Source organism: Oncorhynchus mykiss, chromosome 5 (assembly GCF_013265735.2).
Source record: "Oncorhynchus mykiss isolate Arlee chromosome 5, USDA_OmykA_1.1, whole genome shotgun sequence".
Lineage (NCBI taxonomy): Eukaryota > Metazoa > Chordata > Actinopteri > Salmoniformes > Salmonidae > Oncorhynchus > Oncorhynchus mykiss.
The window spans coordinates 72,104,690-72,124,756 of record NC_048569.1 but is presented as its reverse complement, the minus strand read 5'-3'; the positions used below and the strand labels follow the sequence as shown (position 1 = coordinate 72,124,756).

General features: G+C 42.9%; 1 protein-coding gene across 6 annotated transcripts in view; it reads right to left on the bottom strand.

Annotated features, from left to right (window-relative positions):
• Window positions 1-20,067, bottom strand: part of LOC110524502 (flavin-containing monooxygenase 5) — a 35,517-nt gene that overhangs the window by 9,518 nt on the left and 5,932 nt on the right. For 3 of the 6 annotated variants that reach the window (XM_036978296.1, XM_036978299.1, XM_036978294.1), the window contains one exon: window positions 719-863. In XM_036978296.1, coding sequence (XP_036834191.1) covers window positions 719-850 — 132 coding nt within the window. In that variant the 5' untranslated portion in view covers window positions 851-863. Of the gene's footprint in view, window positions 1-718; window positions 868-12,460; window positions 12,805-20,067 lie in introns of those variants that run through there. The other 3 variants (XM_036978295.1, XM_036978297.1, XM_036978298.1) reach the window with 2 other exon arrangements.

Here is a 20,067-nt window from a genome sequence, read left to right as displayed (position 1 = left end):
TGTTCTACAACATCAAGGTAACAATATGATAGGACAGTCATTTGCAGTACATTTTGTCTGGTGCTCCTTTCTTTTTGAAGTTAGTAGCAGCAATGCTACCAATTAAAAATGTTAATTTAGAGCACTGACTATAATCCTAATATTCAGCAAATAGCATGAAAAAAACAACTGCACTCGCATTTGCGGACCGTGATAGCGGCAACACAGACGAATAACAGCGCATATGGGAAAATAGAGCTTCTGATGTGATTAAAGCTAAAATAGCCTACATGAAAGTAAGAGAGAGTAAACATTATTGTTTCTAGTTTAGGTTAGTTACAATTTAAGTGTCTTGTCCTCACTGCGCATCAGTTCAAAAGACTGACGAGTGACTGAAGTGACCGCCCGGGAGCTGTGTGAGTCAGGGCAGATCAACTTACAGACCACGCAACTGAAAGACATTCATTCTGCCAATGAGAGGATTACATTAAATATTCTACAAAGGCTGGACAAAACAGATGTCATATTGAATGTCCATTAGTCACACTTGTAATTCTCATCGTCACAATTTTTTTCCGTTAACTAAAATGAAAACTAATTTGTTACAGCCATCGTTTTATTCATGGCATCCCGTCTCATTGTCATCATTCGTTTTCGTCAGGGAAAATAGGAATACAAATATTTTTCGTCATAGTCAATGTTGACGAAATTAACACTGAGATGCAGCAGTCTGTCTTACCTTGAACCTCCACAGTCCCCCGATGTCATCACTGCTCTCGAAGCAGGTGGGCTCCAGACCCTCGTCCAGACAGCACTTGATGCTGGTCAGACCTGAACTTCCCCCTCCAATCACACACACGCGCCGTGACATACCGTCTGTCTGTCTGTCTGCAGAGGCAGGGAAAGACACAGTATAACGCAAAACATTAGGGTTAGTAGCCTCCAAAAAAAATACATGCTGTCCATCTCCACAGGAAGGAAAGAAGTAGAGAGGAGATTCAGTAACTCATGGAGGATAAATGGAAGTAGATATACTGTATACAGACAAGATCTACAGTGCCTTGCGAAAGTATTCGGCCCCCTTGAACTTTGCGACCTTTTGCCACATTTCAGGCTTCAAACATAAAGATATAAAACTGTATTTTTTTGTGAAGAATCAACAACAAGTGGGACACAATCATGAAGTGGAACGACATTTATTGGATATTTCAAACTTTTTTAACAAATCAAAAACTGAAAAATTGGGCGTGCAAAATTTTTCAGCCCCTTTACTTTCAGTGCAGCAAACTCTCTACAGAAGTTCAGTGAGGATCTCTGAATGATCCAATGTTGACCTAAATGACTAATGATGATAAATACAATCCATCTGTGTGTAATCAAGTCTCCGTATAAATGCACCTGCACTGTGATAGTCTCAGAGGTCCGTTAAAAGCGCAGAGAGCATCATGAAGAACAAGGAACACACCAGGCAAGTCCGAGATACTGTTGTGAAGAAGTTTAAAGCCGGATTTGGATACAAAAAGATTTCCCAAGCTTTAAACATCCCAAGGAGCACTGTGCAAGCGATGATATTGAAATGGAAGGAGTATCAGACCACTGCAAATCTACCAAGACCTGGCCGTCCCTCTAAACTTTCAGCTCATACAAGGAGAAGACTGATCAGAGATGCAGCCAAGAGGCCCATGATCACTCTGGATGAACTGCAGAGATCTACAGCTGAGGTGGGAGACTCTGTCCATAGGACAACAATCAGTCGTATATTGCACAAATCTGGCCTTTATGGAAGAGTGGCAAGAAGAAAGCCATTTCTTAAAGATATCCATAAAAAGTGTTGTTTAAAGTTTGCCACAAGCCACCTGGGAGACACACCAAACATGTGGAAGAAGGTGCTCTGGTCAGATGAAACCAAAATTGAACTTTTTGGCAACAATGCAAGACGTTATGTTTGGCGTAAAAGCAACACAGCTCATCACCCTGAACACACCATCCCCACTGTCAAACATGGTGGTGGCAGCATCATGGTTTGGGCCTGCTTTTCTTCAGCAGGGACAGGGAAGATGGTTAAAATGGATGGGAAGATGGATGGAGCCAAATACAGGACCATTCTGGAAGAAAACCTGATGGAGTCTGCAAAAGACCTGAGACTGGGACGGAGATTTGTCTTCCAACAAGACAATGATCCAAAACATAAAGCAAAATCTACAATGGAATGGTTCAAAAATAAACATATCCAGGTGTTAGAATGGCCAAGTCAAAGTCCAGACCTGAATCCAATCGAGAATCTGTGGAAAGAACTGAAAACTGCTGTTCACAAATGCTCTCCATCCAACCTCACTGAGCTCGAGTTGTTTTGCAAGGAGGAATGGGAAAAAATGTCAGTCTCTCGATGTGCAAAACTGATAGAGACATACCCCAAGCGACTTACAGCTGTAATCGCAGCAAAAGGTGGCACCACAAAGTATTAACTTAACCTGTCTACGATACTGGTTCCCAATTGGGAATCAACCCTCCCACGTTCAGCTGAAACGGTGGCACATGGAACGCAAAAATATTCTTAAAAATATTTAACCTCCACACATTAACAAGTCCAATAGCTCAAATGAAAGATAAACACCTTGTTCATCTAGCCAGCAAGTCAGATTTCTAAAATGTTTTACGGCGAAAACATAGCACATATATATGTAAAACCACCACCAGACACAGCTCATTTGAATAGCCAAAACATGCAATCAACAAACGCAGGATTAAAAAATAAATCGCTCACTAACCTTTTGAAAATCTTCATCAGATGACAGTAATATGACATGTTACACAGTACATATTTCTTTTTTTCAATAATATGCCATTTATATCCATAAATGTCCATTTACAGTGAGTTCACGTTCAGAAATTACTCAAAAATGCCCGCAGGAAATCTATGTAGCGCGGCAAGATAACGTAAATAGACATCATAAACTTTGACTAAATATACATGTTCTACATATAGTTAGAAAGATACACTGCTTCTTTATGCAACCGCTGTGTTAGATTTATTTTTAACGTTACAGAAATCGCACACTATTCCATATGCTGAGACAGCGCTCAGTTCCAAGCTACATTTCTACGTAATGTTGGAGTCAACAGAAACACAGATTTAAGCATAAATATTCCCTTACCTTCGATGGTCTTCGTTCAGAATGTTCTGGAAGGCTTCATACTTACCCAATACATCGTTTGGTTTCAAGTCTTGCGTCTTTGTATTAGCTACTGCTAATAACATCAGCTGAAATGCACCCAAAACGTCCTCTGGTCCGGAAAAGTTGCGCATCAAAACTTCAAAATTACATATTATATGTCGACTAAACAGGTCAAACTAAGTGCAGAAGCAAGCTTTATGATGTTTTAGACACGCAAAACAAACTTCAATTCAATCGGCCATCGTCTGCCCTTCTCCTGAGTGCTGGAACAAAGGAATGGCTGGGACCAATTCGCGCCCATACGCACAGCCTATTCTCTCGTGGCACGCACTAATTTCACTCCCATAGGGTCAATTCTCGGTCAGCTCTACTGAAAGAGGACATCTAGCGGAAGAGATAGAAAGTGTCCCCAGAATCATAACTGGTTGGGAAGGGTGGGGGCCATGACGTCAAAGTTGCTCCAACTTTCATGGCCACAAAAACTAGTTTGGAAGAATGCCTGCCCTGTGAGTTCTGCTATACTTACAGACATAATTCCAACGGTTTTAGAATCTTTAGAGTGTTTTCTATCCAATAATAATTTTTATTTGCATATATTAGCAATTTTTGACAGATTTTTTTTCCAGTTTACTAGGGGTACCCAATCTCTCCAAAGGGGGCGTATGTCTGCCATATCCTTAACAGGTTTAAGGGGGCTGAATAATTTTGCACTCCCAATTTTTCTGTTTTTGATTTGTTAAAAAAGTTTGAAATATCCAATAAATGTCATTCCACTTCGTGATTGTGTCCCACTTGTTGTTGATTCTTCACAAAAAAATACAGTTTTATATCTTTATGTTTGAAGCCTGAAATGTGGCAAAAGGTCGCAAAGTTCAAGGGGGCCGAATACTTTCGCAAGGCACTGTAAATCTATCCAAACTCTCCAATCAGTGGGGTGGGTGTGGCCGCTGGAGAGCTGCTTGTTTACCCGTCATGCAGCCCAGGCTACTGTAGCTGAGGATCTCAACTCCGTCCATATCAAAAGAGGCTGCTGGCAGGAGCTATAGGAGGACGGGCTCATTGTAATGGCTAGAATGGAATCAATGGAGCGGTATCAAACATATGGAAACCACATTTGACATTCCAGCCATTACAATGAGCCCATCTGCCTATAGCTAATTCCACCAGCCTCCTCTGGTCCATATATACATCTATACTGAGTTGACCTGCGATTTGTGTAGGCGGAGTCTACCACAAACTACATGGAGTTGCTATCAGTCGACACTGGGCAATTCCACGGAATCAGAATGATGCTGAGACTTTTCACTTCAACAAACAAAACCAATGATTTAAAAGTTAAACAAACCATACAACTCTATGTACAAGGACTACTTGTAACAATGTACACATTTACTTGAAGAACAGTGCAGATGCCAAGCTTGGTAACAAAATTACAGTTTGTGCTGTCATTCTTTTACCAAATTTTGTATCTGCACTGTTCTTAAAGTAAAATGTTCTGTGGAAATTGATCAAAGTAGTCCTTGTTCATAAAGTTGTATGCTTTCCAACTGGGCACACACTGCTTGAATCAACATTGTTTCCACGTCATTTCATACATAAGTATTCAGACCTTTTACTCAGTATTTGTAGAAGCACGGTCAGGTTGGATGGGGAGCGTCGCTGCACAGCTAGTTTCAGGTCTGTCTCCCAGTCCCTGACACTGAAAAAAATCCCCAAAAGCATGATGTTGCCACCAACTTGCTTCACTGTAGGGATGGTATTGGCCAGGTGATGAAAGGTGCCTTGTTTCCTCCAGATGTGATGCTTGGCATTCAGGCCAAAGAGTTCAATCTTGGTTTCATCAGACCAGAGAATCTTGTTTCTCATGGTCTGAAAGTCCTTTAGGTGTCTTTTGGCAAACTCCAAGCGGGCTGTCATGTGTCTTTTACTGAGGACTGGCTTCTGTCTGGCCACGCTACCATAAAGGACTGATTGGTGGAGTGCTGCAGAGGTTCTCCCATCTCCATAGAGGAACTCTGGAGCTCTGTCAGAGTGACCATCATATTCTTGGTCACCTCCCTGACCAAGACCCTTCTCCCCCAATTGCTCAGTTTGGCCAGGTCTAGGAAGAGTCTTGGTGGTTCAAAACTTCTTCCATTTAAGAATGATGGGGCCACTGTGTTCTTGGGCACCTTCAATGCTGCAGACATTTTTTGGTATCCTTCCCCAGATCTGTGCCTTGACACAATCCTGTCTCTGAGCTCTACGGACAATTCCTTCGACTTCATGGCTTGGTTTTTGCTCTGACATGCATTGTCAACTGTGGGACCTTTATATAGACAGGTGTGTGCCTTTTCAAATCATGTCCAATCAATTGAATTTACTACAGGTGGCCTCCAATCAATTTGTATAAACATCTCAAGGATGATCTATGGAAACAGGATGCACCCGAGCTTAATTTCGAGTTTCATAGCAAAGGGTCTGAAAACTTATATAAACAAGGTATTTCTGTTTTTTATTTTTAATACATTTGCTAAAAATTCTAAACCTGTTTTTGCTTTGTCATTATGGGATATTTTGTGCAGATTGAGGGAAAAAAATAATTTAATCCAGTTAAAAATAAGTCTAACGTAACATAATGTGGAAAAGGGGAGGGGTCTGAATTCTTTCTAAATGCACGGTACATTTCAAAGTGTTTTTTGATTAACATTCATTCTCAAGCCTCATTCCCATTACCTATAAGCACTTGGTTACGTAACGCCAAAAGTCATGCATTTCAATGGCGACGTCCACAACGGAGTGAAAACGCAACTCCCACTTGTGGTTCAAGGCTCCGTTGCGAGACGGACACTGCATACCTTGACATTTTTCTAACTTTGCATTGTCTTCAGTCCAGCCAGAGTCCATCGAAGAACAGGAAGTTACCAAAACAGAGAAGATGAAAACGTGTTTTTCAGTGTTGGCTTTATGGGATAGCTAGCAATTTGTAAACAATTCCTATATGCAAGTACTATTTTAATAGTAATGTTAAATAATACACATTGGCTGTTAAGCCAATTATATTATATGAGACTGTTGCCCGTGTAATTTTGTGATGGTAATGATGTCTGTTTTCGATAATAACTGTTAGGATGAGGTCGCTAGCTACAATGGTATCTTCAACCTAGCCTAGATTTAGCTCGCTAACTATAGTTGCTCTGCAGTGCGTTTGTTTATTGTTTAGCCCACCAAGCAAGGAGCTTTTGTGTAGAGATCAATAAGAGGATGTCGAATTTGGTCAACAAAACAATGAATGGCTTATTTGCTACGTGAGGTTTATTTGATCGAATAGAAGATTCTTAATGCTTAGGTTGTTACAAGTGTACTAATATAAGTAGGCCATGTGACATCCTGGCAACTGAGAAAAAACACTTTATAGTTGTCTCAAGATGGCTATGCATGTCCATGGTATGAGGCTTGTAGCATAGAATCTCTCTTCATTGAATACAGACGGTTGATGTCAACATAATGAGACTTATTCTCCAATCCAAAGAAAGGATAGGGGGAGCTAGACAGCCCGCCGTGCCGCTTTGTGGACGACGACGACTCCCCTTTTTTAATGTCGGAGAGACAAGTATCTTGTCAGTATATCCATAATCTTTGCTTGCAATAAAGTTAGAGAAACAACTTGAGGAAAAAGTAACTAAACAATATATTTATCCTTGTTATGTTTGTTCCTTTCATATAATGACAAACTGGGGCATAGGTTTAACTACTTTTAATGAACATATACTTCAGCTAGAAAACTCCATGTTTAGCCATGCAAGGCGTTCTTTAACCCATCCGCCTAGCCTGCTGGGTAACGTAGTCTAAATGTTATTAACACATAACAACACATCTTCTTTCCTTTAAAAGAAAACTACTTTTCTATGTAACTACACATGTCACATCAAATTTGTTTACTCAACCTGCATAACATGCAATTTTCAATAACACATTTCTTTCCCCAAATTGTTTTTCTTGAAAAATTGAATATTTTTTAAATATAGTCTGTCCAACAATACTCTATTGTGGCTCTATTTCTTTTCACGTTAACAAAACATTCAGTCCAGGTGCCCCTTTTTTGTATTTTTTTAGCAGTTCTCAATACGCCTTTCAGGGGATCTCACAGTCCTTTTTGGTAGTTCTGCTGAAGTGCTTCCTGAAACAGTTTGACAGCGTTCATTGTCAGTCAGGTTGTTCTGACTGAATTGTCAATTTCTAAAGGCATTTGACGCTTCAGCAGTATCCTCTTGATAATCCTCAGTCCCTTGACAATGGCTGAAGCCTAAGATCCACTCCTTAGATCCACGCCTTCGATCCTTAGATCCACTTCGTCTCAGTTGTGATCCATGCTCCGTTTGGATCTCATAGGATCGCGGTGCAACTTCTCTCTGCACACACCCTTGCTGCATCCAGGTTCCTGTAGTGACGTCTCGGAGTCGTACATGATCTCCAGGTTTCAGTTCAAGTGTCTTGCACTTTTGTGTCGCTGTTTTTGTTTGTCTTTCTATTTTTTCTTTGCGAGTTTGACTTTGTGAGCACCTCTGGGTGTTAGCAAGTCCTCATGGATGGGTAGGTTGGTTCTGACACGACGTCCCATCAACATTTGTGCAGGTGAAAGTCCGTTCTGCAGCGCTGCGCTGCAGTAGATCAGATTTTTTAGGAAATCCTCCTTTCCATCGTGTGCCTTTTTCATCAGACCTTTGACAATTTTGTAGTAGGGTCTGTTGGGTACTGGATGAGGCATTAGCGGCTCTGCTTGCTGCTTTGGCCTGTAGGTCAAACACAGTTCACATGAAGCAGTGGTCTGGCTGATTTCCTGGTTCATTCTTGGCCAGTACATTACTTCTTATGCTCGTCGTTTGCATTTTTCCTCACCCAAGTGGCCCTCGTGTATTTTCTGTAGCATTTCTTTGCGTAGTGTCATGGGAATGACAATCTTGTTGCCTTTGAACACTATGTCATCCACAACGGTGAGCTTTGCTCTGCACATCCAGTAATCCGATATTCCCCTTGGACAGTTGTTTTTCTGTGAGGGCCATCCTATCAGTGTTGTTTCTGTCATTGTTTGTTTGGTCAGCTGCGGTCTCTCTTTTGATCTGCTCCATTCTCTCAGAAGACACAGGAAGTGATGCTACAATCATGTCGACGTAGGCCTGAATCTCAGTATTTTTCTGTGTGTCGAAGCTCTCCTTGTTGACTGCTCGAGAAAGAGTGTCAGCCGCGAACAAACTTTCCCGGGGTATAGATCATCTTCACATCATACTTTTGCAGTCTGATCAACATTCTCTGGATTCTCATTGGACAATCATTCAGTGGCTTAGACATGATTGACACCAATGGTTTGTGGTCGGTTTCTACTTCGAAGTCTCGTCCGTAGATGTATTGGTGAAACCTTTCGCAAGTGTATGTGCTTGCCAGTAGTTCTTTCTCTATTTGTGCATACCTCATCTCTGCGCCTGTCAAGGCTCTGGACGCATATGCGACAGGTTGCCATGTGTCGTCATGCTGTTGCAGAAGAACTGCTCCCAGGCCAAACTGTGATGCGTCTGCAGAAACCCTTGTGCTTTTCTCTGGATCATAGAACCTGAGCACTGGCTCTTCTGTGATTGTCTTATTTAGGTTTTTGAAACAGTTTTCCTGTTCATGGGACCATTCCCATTCCCTTTTCTGTTCCAGAAGACATCTGAGTGGAGCGGACTGTGCTGACAGTTGAGGTATGAACTTTGCAAGGTAGGTGATCATGCCTATGAAGCGTTTCACATTGTCCTTGTTCTTCGGGCGCTCCATGTTGTTGATGGCTGATGTTTTCCTCGGGTCTGGTTTGACTCCGTCCTCTGAAAGTACGTCTCCCACGAAGGTAAGTGTTTTTACACCAAACTCTCATTTGTCCTTGTTTAGTTTTAGGTTGATTTTCCGTGTCAGGTCCAGCACTTGTCTCACTCTCGCGTCGTGTTCTTCTTTTGTGGACCCCAGGACAATGATGTCATCCATCATAGTCTCCTGGAATGTGCTCGAAGATCATGTAGATTGTCTTGTGGTAGACCTCTGGCACTGAGAGAATCCCATATGGTAGACGAAGAAATCTGTACCTGCCCTGTGTTGAATGTGCATAGCCTTGAGCTTGCATCATCTAGCTTCATTTACCAGAATCCTGATGAGGCATCAAGCTTACTGAACCACTTTGCTCCAGCAAACTGCGACATTATCCCTTCTCTGGTTGGCAACTTAACAAAGCAATCAAGAGAGAGCATTTTGAGAGATCGCCGTTCTTTTTCACCACAATAACCAGTGAGCTTACCCAGTTCATCAATTTTTGTGATGACGTCCATCTTTTCCATGCGTCAGAATTCCTCTTTGAGCTTTTTCCTCAGTGCAAATGGAACTTTTCTGCATGCATGCACAACTGGAGTCATTTTGTCATCAGTACATATTTTGTGTTCTCCTGGTAAACATCCAAGACCCTCAAACACATCCTCATACTCAGCCAGTATTGATTCTTGGTCATTTTCAGTCTGTGAGGTCACTACATACACTTTTTTCAAGAAATGTAGATTTTCACATGCATTGATTCCTAGAATAGGTTGTACACTCTTTTCCACAATCAGCAGCTGTGCTCTGAACTGTATTCCTTTGTGCTGTAAAGTTACTATGCAGCTATCTTTTGACTGGTACGTTCTCTCCAGTATAACCAGTAACCTTCATTTTCACCGGGTGTATTTTGCTCTTCACCTTCAGTGTTTTGTCGTCATCCAGCGACAACAGGTTTACCTGTGCTCCAGTATCAAGCTTGAATGGTATTATAGTTTCATTCACCTTCAATGGCACAATCCATTCAGCATTTACTGCATTGCATATTTCCACAGAATCAACAAAGAATTCTTCCATCTCCTCGACTGTGTGAACCTTTTTCTTTGTAGCCTCAGCTTTGCTGATAGCCTGTTACTATTCAATCACATATGATATGGTATCTGCTGTTGGCTTGTGTGGGTGTATGTGTTATGCAACATAGCTGACTTGAGACATTGTTTACAGTTTCAGGGCCATGGGCCTTTCACGTGATGGAAAAATACAGAATAACATAAAAACAGGGACTGTGCAATGAGTTGCGGTGGACACATACAGAACGTAGACACATACAGAACGTAGTGTAGAGAACAAATGGTCTTTTGTTAGATAACAGGAGCCAGGTGTGTGATAACTGTATCGAGAGTATGAGCACACAGATATTCTACATAACAACGCCTGTCCGCTGAAGCACCTAGGGGGCTGGGACCAGTTTGTGCGCCAACAATCAACGATAGGCTGGGTGAGTTTAAATCATGCCCAGTCCATACTCTGTGACAGGCCGGCTCGGAAGCAGGAACTACTTCTGTCAGAGTATATTATAATAACTTTGTCAGGAACAAGTCAGTTCTCTGTTCTACCCTGCGTGGTGTTACAGCGAACCCGTATATACGAAAATTGCATTTACCACTTATTGCTTAGCTAATAAAAAGTACATAGTATACAATCGGTGACTGTGTCATATTTATCCTGATACCAGATTCGATTGACGCAACCCTTAACTTCTTGACGCTACCCATCAGTCGCGGGATCATTTTCGTCAGCAACCGCTGAATAGCATAGCGCAACAGTCAAATAATATTACTAAAAAATATTCATATTCATGAAATCACAAGTGCAATATTGCAAAACACAGCTTAGCCTTTTGTTAATCCACCTGTCGTCTCAGATTTTGAAATTATGCTTTACAGCAAAAGCAATCCAAGCGTTTGTGTAAGTTTATCGATAGCCTAGCATAGCATTATGTACACTTAGCATCAGGAAGCTTGGTCACGAAAATCAGAAAAGCAATCAAATTAACCGTTTACCTTTGATCTTTGGATGTTTTCACTCACGAGACTCCCAGTTACACAACAAATGTTCCTTTTGTTCCATAAAGATGATTTTTATATCCAAAATACCTCCGTTTGTCGCGTTATGTTCAGAAATCCACAGGAAAGAGCGGTCACGACAACGCAGACGGAAATTCCAAATAGTCTTCATAATGTCCACAGAAACATGTCAAACGTTTTTTATAATCATTCCTCAGGTAGTTTTTAAAATATATATTCGATAATATATCAACCGTGTGTGTAGGTTTTTCAATAACAGCGGGAGGAACAATGGTGGCTTTACTCTGTAGAGCAAAAACTCACTCTGAGAGCCCCCACCTATCCACTTAATTTTTCAAACTAAAAGCCTGAAACTATGTCTAAAGACTGACACCTTAGGGAAGCTGGTTGATAATCTGGTTGATATCCCTTTAAATGGAGGATAGGCATGCATAGGAACAGAAGGGTTTCAAAATAAGAGGCACTTCCTGATTGGATTTTCCTCAGGGTTTTGCCTGCAATATCAGTTCTGTTATACTCACAGACAATATTTTGACAGTTTTGGAAACTTTAGAGTGTTTTCTATCATAATCTGTCAATTATATGCATATTCTAGCATCTGGTCCTGAGAAATAGGCCGTTTACTTTGGGAACGTTATTTTTCCAAACATAAAAATAGTGCCCCCTAGCTTCAAGAGGTTACAGTTGTTACATGATTTGCCATATGCAGGGCATTTTTTTTGGCTTGTGGATAAATCCACATTTTCCACATGTAGTGTTTTGATTTCTCTCTTTTGCTTGTTTTTGTTTTGTAAGGCGTTGTGTATTGCTCCTCTCTTTTTATTGCATGTACAGACGTCTCATCCCTGCACAGCTCTTTAGCTTGTGTTCTGGTGGTTTCAGCTGATCGACACATTCACTGCTTTATCAAAAGTTAAATCTTGCTCACGCAGCAATCTCTCCTTGAGTCCATTATCAAGTATGTCACAGACTATACTGTCTTTCACTAGTGAGTCTTTCAGATTTTCAAATTCACATGTTTTGCTCAGTGTGTTCAGCTCAGCCAAATACTGGTCAAAACTGACTCCGTTTCTGATCATGAGAGAGAAACTTGTATCTCTCAAACGTGACGTTCTGGCTTGGTACAAAGTACTCCTCAAATTTAGCCATTAGCACAGTCAATGTCAAGTTTGCCTCGTCTTGCTGAAAGCTATTGTAAATGTCCAATGCATCCTCTCCAATAACATGCAGAAAAATGGACGCTTTCAATTTGTCATCATCTACCCTGCACCACTGGCTGCTAGGTAGATATTGGATCTCTGCTTGAAACGTTAACAATTGTCAGCTAAATTGCCTGTTAACTGCATAGGGGTAGGAGGACTAAGCCTATCCATGACGGAGAATAGGAACAGTGTCAATTTCTCTTACTTCAGTATGTTGCTCATCAACATGCTCGTCAAGATTCCGATGCAGCCTCGCTCTCGCTGCTGTCACTCTCGCTGCTGCGGCTCATTGTCCTCACTCTTGCACGGTAGCATCTTCGACTACTCATGTCACTTGACTTGTGGTAGAATGTTTAATTTTCGTCGCGGAAATTTGCAGAGTTACTCCTTTCTTTTGTCTGTCTTGTCATAGCGACTACCAATCTGACACCATGTTATTTTTGTTCCTTATATAATGACAAACTGGGGTGTAGGTTTAACTACTTTTAATGAACATATACTTCAGCTAGAACTCCATGTTTAGCCATGCAAGGCATTCTTTAACCATCCGCCTAGCCTGCTGGGTAACGTAGTCTAAATGTTATTAACACATAACAACACAATCCTGTCTCGAATTAAAATAATTTGAAATCTCCCAAAATAAATGCAATCTCTGACAAGAGACTGGCTCTGTGTTACAAACACTACACTTGTCCGTTCAGTAGCGGGGCAAGACTCCTTGAAGATGAGGTACGGCGTAAGGAATTATATCACGATGTGAACATGGCATCAGCATCATTCGGTTATCGTAGAATTGCCCTTCTTGTAAAAATGTCAATTATTGAATGCCTATCTTGTTCCTATGTAACTGAGCTTTTCTTAGGGTGCTGAAATCTGTAATTTTTTATAAAAGTATAATTTTTTTGTTTGTTTAACAAAGAAGGAGCAGCCTGTCATTGCACAGCAGATTAAAAAATTAGGGATTCCAATGTCAACTGACACAACACTATATCAATCAGGACAAGCACAGGTACACAGTAAGCACTAAAGAATGGATATTTTTATAAAAGTATCAAGTGGTAGAGCACATTTGAAGTCGTAACTTCGTACTCCATTGGAAACAGTGAATTACGGGGTGCAATTTGACAGACGTCACATAAAATGATTTCAGCAACCAAAGAAATGCCCATAGTTGCACAGGACAAACATAGGTACAAGGTAGGCTATACGCATTAAATAATGGACATTTTTACAAGTATCAACTGATAGCAGCTCGAATGAAATTGACAGTGGTACACTCTGCCGACACTCATCGTAACTCAACTCAGTAGAGACAGAGTACAGTCAGGACCTAAATTATTGGCACCCTTGATAAAGATGAGCAAAAAAGACTGCATAAAATATATAATACAAATACTGAGCTATGATGCACATTTTGGGGGGGGGGAATTATATTATTTTATACTAACCCACCACTGGTGTGTGCGTGGCTATTTTCATGTGATCTGACCATAGTACCGGTTCCAATCCAAATGCCATTTCTTAATTTTTTATTTAACCTTTATTTAACCAGGAAAAGCCCACTGAGACCCAGAGACTCTTTCTCAAGGGAGACCTGGCCAAGAAGGCAGCAACAATCAATACATTACATAATTAAAACATATAACAATACAATAACATGATCCAGCCTTAAAAAAAAGCATTTACACTCCTCTGTAACAGTCTCCCATCAATATTTTAAATTCAACCAGTGGCACTAACATATCTAGATGAAGCATGGATTGTAGATTATTCCATGCGTCTGGTGCACAAGAAGAGAAGGCAGTCTTGCCTAATACTGTGAATGTCCTGGGGACTTTAAGTAGCAACCAGCTAGTAGACAGGGTATGGTAACTGCTGTTGGTGAAGGAGACCAGACTACAGAGGTAAAGAGGGAGTTTAGGGCTTTGTAGATGAACACATACATTTGTATCTTTTCTGCGCATATAAAGTGAGGTCCAAACTACCATATGGTACAATGTGCAATGGTGGGTGAGTGACTTGGCATTTGTAACAAAGTGAAAGGATGCATGATAAACAGAGTCCAGTCTCTGTAAGATGGAGGAGGTTGCATGCATATACAACAAGTCACCATAATATTTACAGAGAGAAAAGTGGCCTGAACAAGCTTCTTTCTAGCCATAAGCGGGAAGCAAGCCTTATTACAAAAATAAAAATCCAATTTCAATTTAAGCTTTGTAACAAGATTATCGACATGAACTTTAAAGGACAACTTGTCATCCAACCAAATACCTAGGTATTTGTAGGATGACACTTTTTTCAATGGATAAGCCACCAGATGTGACAATGCTAACGTTCTCTGGCAGAGTTCTAGCTCTGGTCAGGAATTTAGTTTTTTGTAGATTCAAGACCAGTTTGAGACCATAAAGGTAGGCCGGCTGTGACTGAAAAGCAGTCTGGAGCTCTTCAACAGCCTGAACCAGAGAAGGAGCACATGAATATACACTGCTCAAAAAAATAAAGGGAACACTTAAACAACACAATGTAACTCCAAGTCAATCACACATCTGTGAAATCAAACTGTCCACTTAGGAAGCAACACTGATTGACAATACATTTCACACGCTGTTGTGCAAATGGAATAGACAACAGGTGGAAATTATAGGCAATTAGCAAGACACCCCCAATAAAGGAGTGGTTCTGCAGGTGATAACCACAGACCACTTCTCAGTTCCTATGCTTCCTGGCTGATGTTTTGGTCACTTTTGAATGCTGGCGGTGCTTTCACTCCAGTGGTAGCATGAGACAGAGTCTACAACCCACACAAGTGGCTCAGGTAGTGCAGCTCATCCAGGATGGAACATCAATGCGAGCTGTGGCAAGAAGGTTTGCTGTGTCTGTCAGCGTAGTGTCCAGAGCATGGAGGCGCTACCAGGAGACAGGCCAGTACATCAGGAGACGTGGATGAGGCTGTAGGAGGGCAACAACCCAGCAGCAGGACCGCTACCTCCACCTTTGTGCAAGGAGGAGCAGGAGGAGCACTGCCAGAGCCCTGCAAAATGACCTCCAGCAGGCCACAAATGTGCATTTGTCTGCTCAAACGGTCAGAAACAGACTCCATGATGGTGGTATGAGGGCCCGACGTCCACAGGTGGGGGTTGGGCTTATAGCCCAACACCGTGCAGGACGTTTGGCATTTGCCAGAGAACACCAAGATTGGCAAATTCGCCACTGGCGCCCTGTGCTCTTCACAGATGAAAGCAGGTTCACACTGAGCACATGTAACAGACGTGACAGTCTGGAGACGCCGTGGAGAACGTTCTGCTGCCTGAAACATCCTCCAGCATGACCGGTTTGGTGGTGGGTCAGTCATGGTGTGGCATTTCTTTGGGGGGCCGCACAGCCCTCCATGTGCTCGCCAGAGGTAGCCTGACTGCCATTAGGTACCGAGATGAGATCCTCAGACCCCTTGTGAGACCATATGCTGGTGCGGTTGGCTCTGGGTTCCTCCTAATGCAAGACAATGCTAGACCTCATGTGGCTGGAGTGTGTCAGCAGTTCCTGCAAGAGGAAGGCATTGATGCTATGGACTGGCCCGCCCGTTCCCCAGACCTGAATCCAATTGAGCACATCTGGGACATCATGTCTCGCTCCATCCACCACAGACTGTCCAGGAGTTGGCGGATGCTTTAGTCCAGGTCTGGGAGGAGATCCCTCAGGAGACCATCCGCCACCTCATCAGGAGCATGCCCAGACATTGTAGGGAGGTCATACAGGCAGGTGGAGGCCACCCACACTACTGAGCCTCATTTTGACTTGTTTTAAGGACATTACATCAAAGTTGGATCAGCCTGTAGTGTGGTTTTCCACTTTAATTTTGAGTGTACCTCCAAATCCAGACCTCCATGGGTTGATAAATTTGATTTCCATTGATAATTTGTGTGATTTTGTTGTCAGCACATTCAACTATGTAAAGAAAAAAGTATTTAATAAGAATATTTCATTCATTCAGATCTAGGATGTGTTATTTTAGTGTTCCCTTTATTTTTTTGAGCAGTCTATAACTGTATCATCTGCATATAGATGTAACTTTGCTGGTTGCATCCTATTTCCCAAAAGGCCTTTGATAAATCCACTAACAGATGCATGGCTGCCAACTTTTTGAAGAAAGCTTGGATTGAGATTTGCTATGTGAATTTCATTGCCCCCTGGTACAACCCCTAAATGGAAAATGTGACTGTTTTAAAGCTAATTTCCTGCAATTCTACGTATTTTAACATGGCCTAGGCGTATGAACATGGTGGAAATTTAAAAAAATTAAATTAAATTAAAACAGAGGCCAGGTGTATTCAGGGGTTTTTGAGCATTAAATTAACACCCAATTAAATTACTTTGTTACTTTGAGATTTGGGGGGGATGAAATTTAAAGAATGCTAATATTTGTTTAAATATATTTTTTTAGGTGGTTTGACAGTTTATTCAGACAAATGAGATAGGGAGACAGGCAAATGCTAGAAATAGTGGGAAGGTTGGAAGCAGGGACTGATCCATGTTCTCATGTGACACGTGCCAGGAGTGTTACCACTACACCAAGGCTCTACACAGGAAATCATCAGATTAATGGTTGATGGCAGTGGGCAATGAAATCATAGATTGCAGTCTACTTGTTCATAGACTGCTTTAAAGGTAAGGACACAAACATTTTGTAATTTGGGTGAACTATCATCTCTGCCTAGCATGTGCACAATACAAAATGTAAACAATTATATTTGATTCCCGGACCATTTAATATACAAAGCTTATTTGTATGACATGTTCAAAACTGGCCATGAATGGCTGCAATAATTCATAGCTTCATATAATTAATTTTCAAAGACACAAGTAGGCATATTAGATTTCAAATATGTGATTACACTGGCAAAATTGGGAAGAAAAGGAATAATAAAATAAGTGTGGGAAATAAGTGTTCTTGCTGACAAGAACAGTAATTACCCTATATTTTAGCCCATTAAGAATGAGAATTGTTCCACTGCTCAGACTAAATAAAGTAAATAGATAATCAAGTCTTTGGTAATTACAAATCTGCCCTTACACCCTAACCAAATTATTTTTCTATTAATTGTCCCTCCTCTAGAATCAAACTTACACTTTTCAGTTCACAATCAGTTAGACAAAAAATTTCATAGTTACAAATCAGGTCACTCTACCAAATTTCCCTGCTAAAACGTGCTGTATGTAGGTCTGTCTGCTGCCTTTTCATTGTCACAGCCTAAATGCCAATCACCAAATGAGGGGACTAATGCAAGTGGATTATATCAACTTTAGTACATGCTGTCAAAAGGCTGCATTCTGCAATAGGGACTGTAAGTAACAGCAACCAAATTGTTTACATTTTACACTGAACAAAAATATAAACGCAACATGTAAAGTTTTCCATATGCACAAAAATCGTATTTTTCTCTAAATTTGTGCATACATTTGTTTACATCCCTGTTAGTGAGCGTTTCTCCTTTGCCAAGATAATCCATCCACCTGACAGGTGTGGCATATCAAGAAGTTGATTAAACAGCATGATCATTATGCAGGTGCACCTTGTGCTGGGGACAATAAAAGGCCACTAAATATGCAGTTTTGTCACAGGACACAATGCCACAGATGTCTCAAGTTCTGTGGAAGCGTGCAATTGGCATGCTGACTGCAGGAATGTCCACTAGAGCTGTTGCCAGAAAATGTTGTTCATTTCTATACCATAAGCTGCCTGTGTCATTTTAAAGAATTTGGCAGTACATCCAACCAGCCTCACAACCACAGACCACATGTAACCACGCCAGCCCAGGACATCCACATCCGTCTTCTTCACCTGCAGGATCATCTGAGAACAGTTACCCGGACAGCTGATGAAAAAGAGGAGTATTTGTCTGTAATAAAGCCCTTTTAACTAATTCTGATTGGCTGAGCCTGGTTCCCCTATGGATGGGCCTGGCTGCCAAGTGGGTGGGCCTATGCCTCCCAGGCCCACCCATGGCTGTACCCCTGCCCAGTCATGTGAAATCCATAGTTTAGGGTCTAATGAATTTATTTCAAGTGACTGATTTCCTTATATGAACTCTAACTCAGTAAAATCATTGAAATGGTTGCATGTTGTTTATATTTTTGTTCAGTATACACAGCGGCCTTTTTTAGCATATAAATCTTGGTGGGGCAAACAAACCATTTGTTTTTTTAGTTGCCAGCAAAGCTACTACACAAGACAACACTAAACAATACATTAATTGCACTATAACGGTGACAAACTGTGCCACAAACTATTAGGGGCTGCATAAAGCTGTCCCAACAGCAGAGCTTTCCTTCAGCACCATGGAGTGAATCTTTACCACCGCTACACCTGGATATCAGCTGAGTCTTGTATGTTAGCGAAACAGTTCATTCAGCCTCATTTACTGCCTTTTTAAAAGCCATTGCTGTCACGGCCGTCCTCCTCTTCATCTGAAGAGGAGAGGCGAGATGGATCTGAGGACCAATACGCGGCGTGGTAAGTGTCCATGGTCAATCTTTAATAAAGAAAGTAGTGAACACTGAAAACTATACAAAACCAGTAAACAAAATAACAACCGTGAAGCTAATCATATGGACTGTGCTGAAACAAGCCATCAACATAGACAATCACCCACAAACAAACAGTGCAACCCAGGCTACCTAAGTATGATTCTCAATCAGAGACAAATAATGACACCTGCCTCTGATTGAGAACCATACTAGGCCGAAAACATAGAAATGCCCCAAAACATAGAAAAACATACATAGACTGCCCACCCAACTCACGCCCTGACCATACTAAATAAATACAAAACAACGGAAATAAAGGTCAGAACGTGACAGTACCCCCCCCCCCCAAAGGTGCGGACTCCGGCCGCAAAACCTTGACCTATAGGGGAGGGTCTGGGTGGGCGTCTGTCCGCGGTGGCGGCTCTGGCGCGGGACGCGGACCCCACTTCACCATTGTCTTAGTCCGCCTTATTGTCCGCCTCCGTGGCTTTCTCACCATGGCCACCCTTCTCAATGACCCCACTGGACAGAGGGGCTGTTTGGGACAGAGGGGCAGCTCGGGACAGAGGGGCAGCTCGGGACAGAGGGGGGGCAGCTGCTCGGGACAGAGGGACAGCTGCTCGGGACAGAGGGGAGGCGGGAGGCTCCGGCAGAGGCGCTGGACAGGCGGGAGGCTCCGGCAGAGGCGCCGGACAGGCGGGAGGCTCCGGCAGAGGCGCCGGACAGGCGGGAGGCTCCGGCAGAGGCGCCGGACAGGCGGGAGGCTCCGGCAGAGGCGCCGGACAGGCGGGAGGCTCCGGCAGAGGCGCCGGACAGGCGGGAGGCTCCGGCAGCGGCGCCGGACAGGCGGGAGGCTCCGGCAGAGGCGCCGGACAGGCGGGAGGCTCCGGCAGAGGCGCCGGACAGGCGGGAGGCTCCGGCAGCGGCGCCGGACAGGCGGGAGGCTCCGGCAGCGGCGCCGGACAGGCGGGAGGCTCCGGCAGCGGCGCCGGACAGGCGGGAGGCTCCGGCAGCGGCGCCGGACAGGCGGGAGGCTCCGGCACCGGCGCCGGACAGGCGGGAGGCTCCGGCACCGGACAGGCGGGAGACTCCGGCACAGGCGCCGGACAGGCGGGAGACTCCGGCACCGGCGCCGGACAGGCGGGAGACTCCGGCACCGGCGCCATCCAGACAGGACCACCTGCAGGGAGGAGACAGAGAGACAGCCTGGTGCGTGGGGCTGCCACAGGAACCACCAGGCTGGGGAGCCCTTCAGGAGGCTTGGGGTTAGGAGGAGGCACCTGAAGG